Source organism: Coenobita brevimanus, chromosome 23 (genome assembly GCF_032717465.1).
Source record: "Coenobita brevimanus isolate Jiangsu-jjx chromosome 23, ASM3271746v2, whole genome shotgun sequence".
Taxonomy (NCBI): Eukaryota; Metazoa; Arthropoda; class Malacostraca; order Decapoda; family Coenobitidae; genus Coenobita; species Coenobita brevimanus.
In genome coordinates, this window is record NC_136976.1 from 49519288 (window position 1) to 49535468 (window position 16181).

Here is a 16181-nt window from a genome sequence, read left to right on the forward strand (position 1 = left end):
TTATTAATTATCTACAATCTGTTCAGTTCAATTACACTATTTTTAAGCCATCGCCACACAGGCATTTATCATACATTTCAGGTAGCAGTTAACCCAAGAACTGCTACTTCCTGTACATCACCTGAGTATGGCGAAAGAATGTAAGTTTCCACTCTCTCCAGTGGTGTAAATGGATGATTAATGACTTCATCATGTAGTGGCATCTGGAATTTTTTCAGCAATTATCCTTACTTATCTCTTCTCCCCTACCCATGCTGTACAGTAAGCCCTTGTTTTACACCGGTAATGCGGGGGTAAGGTCCTCGTGTATATGAATTCTATGTAAATGATTCTATAGTATCAGGTACATTCTTGTATGGCTGTGGGAGAAGATCTCTAAAACTTCTTAAAATAAGTCCCCTTTATGGCCCTACTGAAAGCTGTATCCCTATTAAACATTTGCATAAACATAATCATCATTATGCATACTAAATATGAGACATTCCATGGAAGAAGGGCCAACCAACCAAAAATGGCAAAATGGACAAACAGGTTCCAACAAAATCCCCTGGCCTACACTGCAATTATTTGCCTTCAATGAAATTAATACCAGTCCTTTTGGAATAGTGAGTCCACAGTCTGGACTCCCATCAATCAACCTTATTGTATTCAGCTGGCCCACCAAACAGTGCTCTTGTCTGGAAGGAAGAAGGGACATTACACAAATGCCTCCCAACTAATGAGGCACTTCTTGGCCTGTAAGTATGATGTGATGCCTAATACCAAGTTTACTGCTAAATTTACAAATTTACAGCTATAATGAAGCCCCCAAAATGACATTTTTTTTTTGCACAAGAATAATGGCAATACAGCTACTGCAAATTGACTTTGGACCTCCACCCACAAGATATTAAAAAACACAGAAATCACAGTATATCACAATGTTTGTTCATGAAATGCTATTCATTAATATGAAATCATGTTTCCCTTGTTTTTCAGGACCAGTCAGATGCTTTTTGGCATGGAATCACTTAGATCTCTAAAGTAATCTAAGGACATTTCTTTGCACTAATCATTTGTCAGTTCAGTCTTGAGGTTGTCCAGATTGGGTGTCTTCTTCTCTGCCGTGATTTTCTTCATCTCTGCCCAGCAGTTTTCTATCGGATTTAGATCCGGACTGTTGCCAGGCAAGCCGAGGACCTCAATCTGATTATCCCGAAGCCATTTTGTCACCTTTCTAGATTTGTGACATGGAGCTGAATCATGCATGAAAAAGTCACACCTGTGAATAGCAAAAAAAATTTAACAAATGATCTCTCAGAACATGAATGTAATGGCCACCATTCATCATCAAGTTCTTAGGAAGAAAGTAGAGGCCTCCCCTTCCCATTTCACCTGAGAAACACCCCCATACCACTACTAATTGTAGGTGCTTAACAGTTGGCACCGTGTAAGCAGAGTCATATCGACTACAGGAGGAAGGGCGACGAACCTTGGCAGTACACACCTGGAACACTTGAAATGTGCTTTCATCAGAAAACATAACTTTTCTCCACTCATCTAATATCCAGTGTGCATACTTCTTGGCAAAATGAATGCACTGCATCTCATGCAGTCAGTGAGAAGCAGTTTCTTGGCTGTGGTGCGGCTTGGCAAACCCGGCTCCTTCTGCAAGCAGTGTTGGATAATTCGAATTGTGGCCTAACAACTGGGGATGCATTCTCTTCAATTCTGCTGCTGTCAGTCAAGGATTCTTGATTACTTCCCTCTTCAGAAGCGTATCTGTACCTCTGGAAGTCGTCCTCTTCTTTCCACTGCCACGCTTATGCTCTGGTATGACATCAGGTGGCAGGCCGCGCGCTGCAGCAATAATCTTCATGACGGTTGACTTTGCACATCCAGTACATTCACAAATCATGTTGACAGGGACATTATCCTGTCTCCACGCAATGATACGGACCCTCTCATCCCTTAAGCTGTACTTTCTAGGCATGACAACTCGACTCTAGGAAAATAACGAGGCAAACAGTAATGCATGTGAAAAAAAGAGGGAGGTGCAAGCTCAGAGCGACGGGAACATATACTCCCACTCTCACTTCTGGGCAAGCACTGACGGGCTGAGTGTATCACCACCTCCTACCAACATCAGAGGAGTTGCCAGTTACTTCTTGCCGAAAAAATTCACTTGATAGAGGTAGAAACACAAAGCAAAGACAGACAACTCTCCCATAGCAATTCTGTCTGTACGTCCTAAGTCAATTTGCAGTGGATATAAATGTAAATTTAAACTTATCTTGACACTACTGCAGAGATGACTAATGCCACATATTTGTGAGACTTCAGCTTTAAGCCTGTCTTTGATTTTGGCTTAAGGCTCAGTGGCCCAGCAAAAACTCTCTCTAACCTCCACTCAGCTGACAGCTGTAACTACTCCAATCAGCTAATTCCTGTAACTACTAAAATCAGCTGACACACTTTACATATAATGTTCATTTCTAAAATAAATCCACCGTTCCTTCTAAAATGTGCGTATTTAATCATTCATTTTAAGTCACATATTGATATAATAAAAGAAATGCAAAAACAGCACTTTCATCGAGAGAGAGAGAGAGAGAGAGAGAGAGAGAGAGAGTGTGTGTGTGTGTGTGTGTGTGTGTGTGTGTGTGTGTGTGTGTGTGTGTGTGTGTGTGTGTGTGTGTGTGTGTGTGTGTGTGTGTGTGTGTGTACCTAGTTGCCTAGTTGTGATATACAGGAAATGAGCTACACTCATGGGGTCTCACCTCTTTTTCTCAATAAGTTAAAATTTTGCTTTGAACTCATTATTAGACTGGACGATCTCTTTGTCCAGGCTATTCCACAGGTCTATGCATCTATATGGAAAACTGTATTTCTTGATATCCTTCATGCAACTTGGCTTTTTCAGTTTCATTCCAAGTTCTCTTGTTACTCTCCCAACCCATACAAACAGATCTTCTCTGTCAATTTTATCTAATCCCATCATGGTGCTGAACACTGCAATCATGTCACCCCCTCTCTCCCTTTTCTTCCAAGGAAGGCAGATCCAGCTTTTCCAGCCTCTCTCTGTATGACAGATCTGCCAGGCTAGGGACCATCTTGGTTGCTGTCCTTTGTATTCTCTTGATCTTGTTTATATCTTTCTTTTTGTGTGGGGACCACACTACTGCTGCATATTCCAACCTGGGGAGGATCATGGACCATGGCCACTATCAGTTTTTTAATCATCTCCTCATCGATGTAATGCTATGCCATTTGTATGTTAGTCAAGAGATTGTACATCTCTCTACCTTGTTAATGTGTTTTTCAGATGACAAATTATCCTGGACCAGCACTCTCAAATCTTTATCTTCTCTTGCTTTTGTGACTGGTTCATCACCCATCATAAATTTCTGTGATGGTTGCTTGGTACTTTAACCCATTTCCAATATTTTACATTTTTATGCAAAAGTTGCATTTCATTTCCCACATCTGGCTCCAATTATGAATCCAATCCAGGTCTTCCTGCAGCATTTTAGTCTTCCTCAACTTCTACTCTCCTCAAGATCTTTGTATCATCAGCAAACAGACTTGCTTAGCTATTCATTCCATCTACCATAGTTTATGTAAATTGGGAACATTACTGGCGCTAACAGCGAGCCCTGTGGGACTCCACTTGTTACTTCCCTCCATCCAGACACCTTGTCCTTTATTACTGTCCACATTTGTCTGTCCCTCAAGAAGTCTCTCACCTACTCAAGGAGGTTTCCCTTCAGTCCTCCTATGTGCTCCAGCTTCCACATTAGTCACTTGTGGGGTACCTTGTCAAAGGCTTTCTCCAAATCTAAAAGTGAGTCCTCGATAAACAAAAGGGATAGGGACCAAAAAAAACTTTCGTAATTCGAAATTTCGTATATCGGAATGATTTTCCCCAGTGAAATTTACATAGAAATGGGGGGATGCGTTCCAGGACCCCCTCGGACCCCCCACCTAAATTTTACCCTTCCTATTTTGAAGTAAGTAATATATGTAGAAGTAAATAGTACCTGTAGATCCAGAGAACGAGGTGGCCATGTTATTGTACATCTCCTTTTTCTTGGTCACAGTCCCAATGGTGGAAGCTGCAAGGCCTAAAGCATGCCCAATCTTCGAGATTCCCTGCCCCTCCTCATGGCATCTTATAAGTTCCAATTTCCTCCCCAAAGTTAGAGTATGGTGCTGTTGCTTCTTTGCAGCAGGCTACCCCCTGCTGGAGATGATGCATGGTGCTTGGGAGGCATGTCTAAACAGTACGAAAAGGTGTAGAGCTACAAAAATATCCTCGTGTACAGCAAAGCTATGAGGAGTGATGTGGACTTGGTCCTGGGACAATTTGTCGTGAAGTCAATTCGCCATCAAAACATGGACGAGTCCTCGTCAGGACAATTGGCACCCAAGACAATTCCCAGTCATTCCATAAATATACTTAATATTATTTGATTAATACTACAGTAACTAGCTGATTAGCTCAGAATGTAGACGTAATATGAAGATTATTATTTATATGAATGCCAATGTCTCATATGAAGCCTTCTGCCTTATCATTATACAATCATTTCTTGCCTGTTTATAGTTGTTATACGCCCTCTCACTATTGTGTCTTCTGTATCTATTCCGCAGCATATCTCTTTTTTTTCTTCTGATCTTATACATTCTGCATTAAACCAATTCTTTAATTTCATTTCTGTTTCTTTGTGCTGCAGGATGTAATTTTGAACTACCTAATTTCATAGTGTGTGTGTGTGTGTGTGTGTGTGTGTGTGTGTGTGTGTGTGTGTGTGTGTGTGTGTGTGTGTGTGTGTGTGTGTGTGTTCTTACCTACCTAATTATTCTTACCTAATTGTATCTTTACAGGAATGAGTCAAGCTTGTACTGTCCCGTGTCTTAGACCATATTTATCATACATATCCTTAAATTTGTGAATTGTTTTGGCACACACTATTTCATTCGGTAGTGCATTCCATTGATCAATTGCTCTGTTTGGGAAACTGAATTTCCTTACGTCTTTATCACCTCTCTTCTTATGCAGTTTTTTTGCAGTGTCCTCTTGCTGATGCTTCTCCATATGTTAAGTAATCTTTTATGTCTATTTTCTCCTTTCCTGATATGCACTTATATAGCATTATCATGTCACCTCTTTTCCTTCTCCGCTGTAGTGTTGGTAGATTCAGTTTATTTAGTCTTTCTTCGTAGCTTAGGTCCCTTAAGCTTGGTATCCATCTTGCAGCGGCCCTTTGAACTTTTTCAATCTTGTCTATATGCTTTTTGAGATAAGGACTCCAGACTATTGATGCATATTCCAGGGTTGGTCTAATGAATGATGTTATTATCCTTCTTAGCATGTCTTCATTTATGTATGTGAATGCTATTTTCATATTTGCCAGCAGTGTATAGATGTTCCGTACCTTCTCGCTGATGTGGTGAGCCGGAGATAGTCTGTTATTGATAATCACACCTAGGTCTTTCTCTCTTTCTGATGTGTATAGGGTTTTATTTCCTAACTTATAATCCCAATCAGGTCTTTTTCCACTTTTACCAAACTTGATTACATGACACTTGTCCACATTGAATTCCATTTGCCATGTACTGCTCCATTCATGAAGTTTATTTAATTCTTCTTGTAGCTCCCTACAAGAGTCTGTGCTAGTAATTCCCCTTTGTATTTTTGCATCATCTGCAAACATATTCAGATAGCTCTCATTTCCAGTGTTACTGTTTATATCATTTATGTACACTAAAAACATGATTGGTGCCAGCACCGAACCCTGTGGTACTCCACTAGTCACTTCTTTCCATGATGAGTAGTTTCCTCTTAGTACTGTTCTCATTTCTCTTTTTATGAGAAAGTCTTGCATCCAACAAAACAGTTTGCCTCGAATTCCTCCTTGATGGTACAGCTTCCATAAAAGTCTTTGGTGTGGTACTGTGTCAAAAGCTTTCTTGAAATCTAAATAGATACTGTCCACCCATCCTTCCCTTTCCTGTATTGTGTTTGTTACTCTGTCATAGTAGCTCAACAGATTAGTAACACATGATTTTCCTTTTCTGAAACCAAACTGTCTTTCTGTTATCATACTGTGTTCTTCTAGATGATTTACCCATGCTTTTCTTATAAGTTTTTCTAATACCTTGCTTACAACACTGGTCAGTGATACTGGTCGGTAGTTGAGAGGATTTTGTCTATTTCCTTTCTTGAATAAGGGGACTATATTTGCTTTTTTCCAAATATCAGGTAGTTTCCCTTGACTCAAGGATTTCTTGAAAATTAAAAATAATGGTTTACTTAACTCCTTTGCACATTCTCGTAACACCCAACATGAAATTTCATCAGGACCACTTGCTTTTCCTCTGTCTAATCTACTTAACTCCTCCTGTATTACTTTTTCTGCTATTTGTATATCTGGTAGTATGTGTGGACATGCGTGTTCCACATAGTCCCTCTCAAAAATTTTTTCTTCTGTAAAAACTAATCGGAAATTCTTATTTAGTGCTTCACAAATATCTTTCTCTTGTGTATAAGTGATTCCCTCGTCCGTAATGGATTGTATTATATCTTTTACTTTGGTTTTGCTTCTGATATAGCTGTAAAACAGCTTTGGTTGATCACTACTTTTATTTATTATATCCTCCTCAAACTGTTTTTGGGCTTCCCTCCTTATTCTTGTATAGTAGTTTCTTGCCTGTTTGTAATTATTATACGCCCTCCCACTATTGTCTTCTGTATCTATTCCACAACAAATCTCTTCTTTCTTTTGATTTTTTACATTCTGTATTGAACCATTTCTGTATTTTCTTATCTGCTTCTTTGTGCTGTGGGATGTACTTCTGGACTCCTACTTCATAAAATTCACAAAAATTTTTATATACAGCATTTAAATCTTGTCCTCTAAGCTCATTTTCCCAATCAACTTCTAAGAAATATTTCTTTAGGTCTTGATAATTTCCCTTTTTATAGTTTATGCTCTTTTTGTAACTGTCATTGCTGTTTACTATGTCATATGCTATCCTGAAGTTATAATTTAGTACTGCATGATCGCTTTTGCCGAGTGGAGGGTGATATATTAAACTGTCAATGTCATTTTCTTGCCTATTAAATATTAGATCTAGCACTGAAGGTACATCAAGTCCTCTTTTTCGAGTAGTTTCCCTCACATGTTGCGTTAAGAAAAACTCTTGTACGAGATCCAGGAGCTTTTGGTCCCAACAGCTTTCTTGGCTATTTATATCTAGAGTATTCCAATTTATATTTGTATTGAAGTCCCCAGTTAGTATAATTCTTTCCGATTTCTCTTCCATTTTATGTAGCAAGGATCTTATACTTTGAATTGTACTCTCTGCCAGGTCCTCATATTCGTCTCTTTCCCATGTGTTTGATCTGGGTGGCATGTACAAATTGGCTACAATTACTTTACCTTCAGATGTGTCTATCTCTACTGCAATCAGTTCTACTTGTGATGGTATATCTAGGTTTATTTCCTTGACTTTTAGATTTTTCTTAGTTAATATTATAATTCCTCCTTTTTTTAAATTTCTGTCTCTTCTCCATATATTGTATTCCTCTAAGTTTAGTATGTCATTGGTTGTCCTTGGTGTTAATTTTGTCTCAGTTAGGCATATTATTTGTGGTTCATTTTCTCTGACATAATCATTCATCTCTAGTAATTTAGATACCATTCCATCCACATTTGAGTACATCAACTTTATCATCTTGTTTATATACTTGTCATGACATGGTTCTACTACCTTCCTCCTTTTTCTTCCACCCTGTTTGTGTACCACTTTCATACCTGCAATCCTATTACTTTGTAAAAAAATTTCTTCTTCTCCTCTTCTGATCTTCCCTCATTTTTTGTTTTAGCTTCCTCCCTTTTCTCTTTCAGTAATTCCAGTTCCTCTTGTGTTAGGCATCTTTTTATCCATACATTTTTGAACTCCTCTTTTTCCAAAAGATTCTTTGCATTTTTTAGTATCTCTTCCATAGTGTTTACACTCTGGAAAGTCACCTTTAGAGGTCTTGTCTTGCTTTTCTCGTATTTCCCTAACCTTTTGTGTTCCTCTATGTCTTTACTACAGATTTCCTCTGATACTTCTTTCAGTAAGCTCATTACATTTGCCATCTCCTTTTTGTCTCTAGTGATCTTGTTTTTAATTTCTTCCTCTTCTATACCAGTGATTACTATTGTGTGTGTGTGTGTGTGTGTGTGTGTGTGTGTGTGTTTTATGCAAGAAAGAAGAAACCAAAGGACAGGGACCCACAAGACTGTTCCCTCCGAGAAAACGCAAAAACGATAACAGAGAGCCAAATTCAAAATCCATTCATTTCGAGATGCCTGGACACACTGAGTTTGAAAGACTGGATATCATAGGCAGTATGGAATATAGAGAGAAGACTGTTCCAAAGTTGACCTGTTGCATATATAAAGGACTGGATGCAACAGTTAACTCTGGGATTAGAGAGGTGGACAGAAAAGGGAAGAGGATTTTTTTTTTTTTTTTTTAAATAACAGAACGGAGGAAGGAAAAACAAATGGGGGGAAAAAAAAAAATCCATACACCAGACTACTGGTGTCCTCCATTCATAAAATATCTGTAACAGTTAGCCTTGAACTGTTGTGGGTTGAAATTTGGAGGAAAACAACTCTGGGGAAGCGAGTTCAAGAGAGATGCAGTTCGGGGAATGAAAGAATCCTGATAGGCAGAAGTTCTGCAACATGGTTGAGTGACATTCCAGTCATGAGCGCAACCAGATGCCCGTGTAGCACGAGGGAAGGCATGGAGAGGCGGCACCATGGACGCAACCTCGTCTGAACACTTGCCAAAAAAATATCTGTAAAATAATGCAAGGGAGGCAACATTCCTTCTTACTTGCAGGGGAGGTAGTTTATATGTAATGGCAGGGTTGTTAATGATTCTAACAGCTTTATTCTGAATTTTGTCCAGTTGTCTCAATGCAACCTCTCCACAACCATTCCACAAGGGTGAGCAATATTCAAGCTGAGAGCGCACATGACTCTTATAAATTATAGCTAACTGCTCATCGGCGAAGAAGTTACGGACTCTGTACAATAATCCAAGTTTCTTTGAGGCGGCCTTAGCAAGTGATCTGACATGAGAGGTCCAGCTGAGGGCACTGTTAAGTGAGACACCAAGAATTTCAATACTTTTGGAGATGGGAATATTAGTAGCACTGAAGGTAATGTACGAATCTGGCAATATCTGTCTATTAGTAAACTGTATATATTTAGTTTTACTAGCATTAAAAGAGACAAGGTTGTTTTGTCCCCATTCACTGACTGTAGCTAGATCTTGATTTATGGAGATGGCTGTACTGAGTTGAGAGGTAGAGATATTAGACTTTGTAAATGGAGGTCTGAGTGTGAATGAACTATGTAGTGTTGAGTCATCTGCATATGAGTGAATGGGATTGTGAGTGACAGATAAGAGATCATTAATATGAACCAGAAATAGGGTTGGTGCCAGAACTGCTAGACAGGTGTTAGACACCTGCCATAGTGGTAGAGGGATGCAAGCAGACAGTTCAGAGAAGCAGAGATCACTGATGTAGCAACAGAAACTAGATAAGATGCAATAGTTCAGTGAAGAGACAGAGGTTGATGGAAGCCACTAAGAGGAGGAGATTAATGAAATGAAAAGCCTTTGACTTCACCCTGTTGAGAAGAGCTGTATGTGGGGAGCCTCCCCACACAGAGTTGCACTCTACACAGGGACAAAATAAAACCCCTGTATACAGTCAACAGCTGTGCAGGGGTTAAAAAAGACATGGTGTCCGCTTACCACACCTAATCTCTCAGAAGAATATTTTAGAAGAAAGGTAGTATGATCTTTTCAAGATAAATCCCAGACGCTTAGCACACCTAATCTCTCGGAAGAATATTTTAGAAGAGGGATAATATGATTCTTTCAAGACAAACCCCAAAGAGAAAAACAACAAGTATGTTCAATGATGATGCACGACTAAGTTGGATATATTACTAAAAATTTGAGGATCCTCCTGTGGAAGAGATTGATGGGTTAAAAGAAATATTTGCTGTCTTACGTATCCATGAGGTTTTGGGAACCTAAACCCATGAATTCTAAGGGATTACAGAACTGTACAAATAAACATAGGAATATTCAGGTCCCACTAGTGTCACCCAAAAACTATTACTACAGAGTTAACTAACCCGGAATCAAGTGCTGGTAGTCACACTGGGGATGAGATGCAACCTTGTGCGGTGGTGGCAGCTGTGAGGCTGGTGGTGGCTCCATCTCACTCCTCACACTCATTCCATTGTCTTCTCCATACACTTGTGTGCTGAAGCAGGCAAATATCATCAGAGCTGTGTGTGTGTGTGTGTGTGTGTGTGTGTGTGTGTGTGTGTTCTTACCTAATTGTATCTTTACAGGAATGAGTCAAGCTCATACTTTCCCGTGTCTTAAACCATATTTATCGTACATATCCTTAAATTTGTGAATTGTTTTGGCACACACTATTTCATTCGGTAGTGCATTCCATTGATCAATTGCTCTGTTTGGGAAACTGAATTTCCTTACGTCTTTATCACCTCTCTTCTTATGCAGTTTTTTGCAGTGTCCTCTTGCTGATGCTTCTCCATATGTTAAGTAATCATTTATGTCTATTTTCTCCTTTCCTAATATGCACTTATATAGCATTATCATGTCACCTCTTTTCCTTCTCTCCTGTAGTGTTGGTAGATTCAGTTTATTTAGTCTTTCTTCGCAGCTTAGGTCCCTTAAGCTTGGTATCCATCTTGTAGCGGCCCTTTGAACTTTTTCAATCTTGTCTATATGCTTTTTGAGATGAGGACTCCAGACTACTGATGCATATTCCAGGGTTGGTCTAATGAATGATGTTATTATCCTTCTTAGCATGTCTTCATTTATGTATGTGAATGCTATTCTCATATTTGCAAGCAATGTATACATGTTCCGTACCTTCTCGCTCATGTGGTCAGCCGGAGATAGTCTGTTATTGATAATCACACCTAGGTCTTTCTCTCTTTCTGATGTGTATAGGGTTTTATTTCCTAACTTATAATCCCAATCAGGTCTTTTTCCACTTTTACCAAACTTGATTACATGACACTTGTCTACATTGAATTCCATTTGCCATGTACTACTCCATTCATGAAGTTTATTTAATTCTTCTTGTAGCTCTTTACAAGAGTTTGTGTTAGTAATTCTCCTTTGTATTTTTGCATCATCTGCAAACATATTCAGATAGCTCTCATTTCCAGTGTTACTGTTTATATCATTTATATACACTAAAAACATGACTGGTGCCAGCACTGAACCCTGTGGTACTCCACTAGTCACTTCTTTCCATGATGAGTAGTTTCCTCTTAGTACTGTCCTCAATTCTCTTTTTTATGAGAAAGTCTTGCATCCAACAAAACAGTTTGCCTCGAATTCCTCCTTGATGGTACAGTTTCCGTAAAAGTCTTTGGTGTGGTACTGTGTCAAAAGCTTTCTTGAAATCTAAATAGATACTGTCCACCCATCCTTCCCTTTCCTGTATTGTGTTTGTTACTCTGTCATAGTAGCTCAACAGATTAGTAACACATGATTTTCCTTTTCTGAAACCAAACTGTCTTTCTGTTATCATACTGTGTTCTTCTAGATGATTTACTCAAGCTTTTCTTATAAGTTTTTCTAATACCTTGCTTACAACACTGGTCAGTGATACTGGTCGGTACTTGAGTGGATTTTGTCTATTTCCTTTCTTGAATAAGGGGTCAATATTTGCTTTTTTCCAAATATCAGGTAGTTTACCTTGACTCAAGGATTTCTTGAAAATTAAAAATAATGGTTTACTTAACTCCTTTGCACATTCTCGTAATACCCAACATGAAATTTCATCAGGACCACTTGCTTTTCCTCTGTCTAATCTACTTAACTCCTCCTGTATTACTTTTTCTGCTATTTGTATATCTGGTAGTATGTGTGGACATGCGTGTTCCACATAGTCCCTCTCAAATTTTTTTTCTTCTGTAAAAACTAATCGGAAATTCTTATTTAGTGCTTCACAAATATCTTTCTCTTGTGTAGAAGTGATTCCCTCGTCCGTAATGGATTGTATTATATCTTTTACTTTGGTTTTGCTTCTGATATAGCTTTAAAATAGCTTTGGTTGATCACTACTTTTATTTATTATATCCTCCTCAAACTGTTTTTGGGCTTCCCTCCTTATTCTTGTATAGTAGTTTCTTGCCTGTTTGTAATTATTATACGCCCTTTCACTATTGTGTCTTCTGTATCTATTCCACAACAAATCTCTTCTTTCTTTTGATTTTTTACATTCTGTATTGAACCATTTCTGTATTTTCTTATCTGCTTCTTTGTGCTGTGGAATGTACTTCTGGACTCCTATTTCATAAAATTCACAAAATTTTTTATATACAGCACTTAAATCTTGTCCTCTAAGCTCATTTTCCCAATCAACTTCTAAGAAATATTTCTTTAGGTCTTGATAATTTCCCTTTTTATAGTTTATGCTCTTTTTGTAACTGTCATTGCTGTTTACTGTGTCATATGCTATCCTGAAGTTATAATTTAGTACTGCATGATCGCTTTTGCCGAGTGGAGGGTGATATATTAAACTGTCAATATCATTTTCTTGCCTATTAAATATTAGATCTAGCACTGAAGGTACATCAAGTCCTCTTTTTCGAGTAGTTTCCCTCACATGTTGCGATAAGAAAAACTCTTGTACGAGATCCAGGAGCTTTTGGTCCCAACAGCTTTCTTGGCTATTTATATCTAGAGTATTCCAATTTATATTTGTATTGAAGTCCCCAGTTAGTATAATTCTTTCCGATTTCTCTTCCATTTTATGTAGCAAGGATCTTATACTTTGAATTGTACTCTCTGCCAGGTCCTCATATTCGTTTCTTTCCCATGTGTTTGATCTGGGTGGCATGTACAAATTGGCTACAACTACTTTACCTTCAGATGTGTCGATCTCCACTGCAATCAGTTCTACCTGTGATGGTATATCTAATTTTATTTCCTTGACTTTTAGATTTTTCTTAGTTAATATTATAATTCCTCCTCCTTTTTTTAAATTTCTGTCTCTTCTCCATATATTGTATTCCTCTAAGTTTAGTATGTCATTGGATATCCTTGGTGTTAATTTTGTTTCAGTTGGGCATATTATTTGTGGTTCATTTTCTCTTAGATAATCATTCATCTCTAGTAATTTAGATACCATTCCTTCCACATCTGAGTACATCAACTTTATCATCTTGTTTATATACTTGTCATGACATGGTTCTACTACCTTCCTCCTCTTTCTTCCATCCTGTTTGTGTACCACTTTCGTACCTGCAATCCTATTACTTTGTAAAAAAATTCTTCTTCTCCTCTTCTGATCTTCCCTCATTTTTTGTTTTTGCTTCCTCCCTTTTCTCTTTCAGTAATTCCAGTTCCTCTTGTGTTAGGCATCTTTTTATCCATACATTTTTGAACTCCTCTTTTTCCATAAGATTCTTTGCATTTTTTAGTATCTCTTCCACAGTGTTTACACTCTGGAAAGTCACCTTTAGAGGTCTTGTCTTGCTTTTCTCGTATTTCCCTAACCTTTTGTGTTCCTCTATGTCTTTACTACAGATTTCCTCTGATACTTCTTTCAGTAAGCTCATTACATTTGCCATCTTCTTTTTGTCTCTTGTGATCTTGTTTTTGACCTCTTCCTCTTCTATACCAGTGATTACTATTGATTTGTTTATCTCTACTGAATCTCTGACTAACTTTGGATTGTTTTGGATTATTCTTTTCACTTCCTTTTTAATGCTTTTTTCCTCCACCCTTCTTTCTAAGTCTTTCTTTACTTTCACCATTTCAGCATACATGGTTTCTACATCATTTTTGTAGCTTTGCACAGCTTCATTCACCTGTGTTATCTTCTCAATATCACTGCTCTGGTCCATAAGACTGCTTGCTTGCCTAATTGTCTTTGTGTCATTTTTTAACTCTTCCATAACACTCTCGTGATTGACTACTGTACTTGCCATTTCACTCACTTTCTTCCTAAGCGTACTCAATTCCACTGTTAGTTCACTGATGGTTGTGTCTTTCTTATTGGCCTCCCTTCCTAGTTTTTCTATCTCTTCCTTTTGCAAGTGCATTTGCTTCTTTATTTCATCAATTTCATTTTTGAAAGTCATTTCTAGTTTGTGTACACGTTCAACCAGTCTATTTTGAGTCTCCACTTCAACCAGTTCTTGGTAGAAATCATCATTTTGCTTTTTACTTTTATCCCTTTTCTTTTCCAAATTTGTTTTACTGAAGTATGTATCCATTTTGTAATACTAAATGAACAGAGTATGTACTTACTGAGTATGTACACTTTCCCCGTGTTGCTGTAGTCTAAACAAACCCAGCTGACTCAGCGCATTTCCTCGTGGTTCTTTGTTCTGTTTGAACCAGTCTTGTTTAAACTTTTTTTTTTTTCCTTTTAATAATGAAAAATCATTTAGTCTAACCTGGTACAGAGCTTGACTCATTCAAAGATACTAATTTAGGTAATGCCACTGGCCGTGTTGGTCCGGTACGGAGCACCGATGTAGCACGTCTGCCTTCTTTGACTGCCTGTGTGTGTGTGTGTGTGTGTGTGTGTGTGTGTGTGTGTGTGTGTGTGTGTGTGTGTGTGTGTGTGTGTGTGTGTGTGTGTGTGTGTGTGTGTGTGTGTGTGTGTGTACCTATTTGTAGTATACAGGAATTGACCTAAGCTCATGTTGTCCTGTCTCCATATCTACATTTATCTAGCCTACTTTTAAACACATGTTTTTCGCCTGCACTACCTCTTCGTCTAAGTGGTTCCAAATACTTGTCCTTCTGTTCAGGAAACTGAACCTTTTAAGATCATTTTAAGATATCTATTTTTCCCTACCCTGGGGGTAGGGGGGGTTTTCAAGAATACTCCCCCAGTATCCCTGCTTGTTGCAAAAGGCGACTAAAAGGGTTGGCGGAGGTTAGTGCCCCTCCCCGGAAAACAACTAACTAAAAAAAACAAACAAGAAGCCTCGGACAAGGACTGACCTAACGATGACGACCCAGGACCGGACAAAGGACTTGGTAATGGCTACATGGAATGTAAGAGGAGCGAATGATGAGGTGAAAGAGAGATTGTCCAGGTGCTTGAGGGTGTGAAAGTGGATGTATGTGGAATAACTGAAACAAGATGGAGAGGAGAAAGTGTGAGAGAATGGGAGTATGGATGAGGTATATGTGCAGTAGTAGGTGAGAATGAGAGGGCAAAGGAAGGAGTATGTATAGTTGTGAGTAAAAGATGGAAGAAAAGCATAAGACAGTATGGACCAGTTGGGTCAAGGATTGTGTGCGTAAAGTTGAAAGTTGGAATACAAATGTGGGCGACTGTGTGTGTCTATGCGCCAACGCAAGATCGTGCTAGCAGAGTGAGAGAAGAGTTCTGGACAAATGTGGAAGTGTGCATGGAAAAGTTTGGAAGGAATTAGAGAGTGTTTTTGATCGGTGATATGAATGGTAAAGTAGGGAAAGTGAAGGTGGATGGAATAGTTGGTGAGTTGGGTGTGCCTGCTGAGATAGATGAGAATGGCAGTGCGTTAGTGGACATTTGTGCTGGGAGGGGGTTGGTGATAGCCAATACCCTCTTCAAGCACAAAATGATCCACAGGTATACATGGCGAGTGATGAGAAGGGTGGGTGGTGAACTGAATGAAAGGAAGGCAATGATTGATTATGTGTGTGGATGAAAGGATGCGAAGATGTGTAATGGATGCAAGAGCTTATAGAGGTTGGGGGAGTGGACTTTCTGACCACTACTTGGTGGTGGCCAGAATTAGGATCCAAGAAAGATGGAGGAATAGAAGGGAAAGACGAGAGGAAGAAGTAGTTGCATGGAGAGTGGAAAGGTTACAAGAGGATGAGAAAAAGGCAGAGTATAAGAGAGAAGTGGAGGAACGATTGGGCAAATATGAATTGGAGCAGATGGGGGACGTGGAAGGTGTGTGCAATATATTTACAGAAGAAATATGTGCAGCATGTGATGTGGTGTGTGGGAGGAAGAGAAGACGGAGGGGGGTGTAAGGAACAGCATGGTGGACTGAAGAGGTGAGACAGGCTGTGGCACGAAAGAAGAAAGCATACAATGAATGGATGAGAAATAG

The 16181-nt window shown here is 38.8% G+C and overlaps 1 protein-coding gene across 1 annotated transcript in view; it reads right to left on the reverse strand.

Moving 5' to 3' along the window:
• The window catches only part of Marf1 (meiosis regulator and mRNA stability factor 1-like protein), a 514957-nt gene that overhangs the window by 60828 nt on the left and 437948 nt on the right, over positions 1-16181 (reverse strand). Inside the window, exon 18 of the mRNA XM_080267004.1 lies at positions 10197-10327. Coding sequence (XP_080123130.1) covers positions 10197-10327 — 131 coding nt within the window. The remainder of the gene's footprint in view (positions 1-10196; positions 10328-16181) is intronic.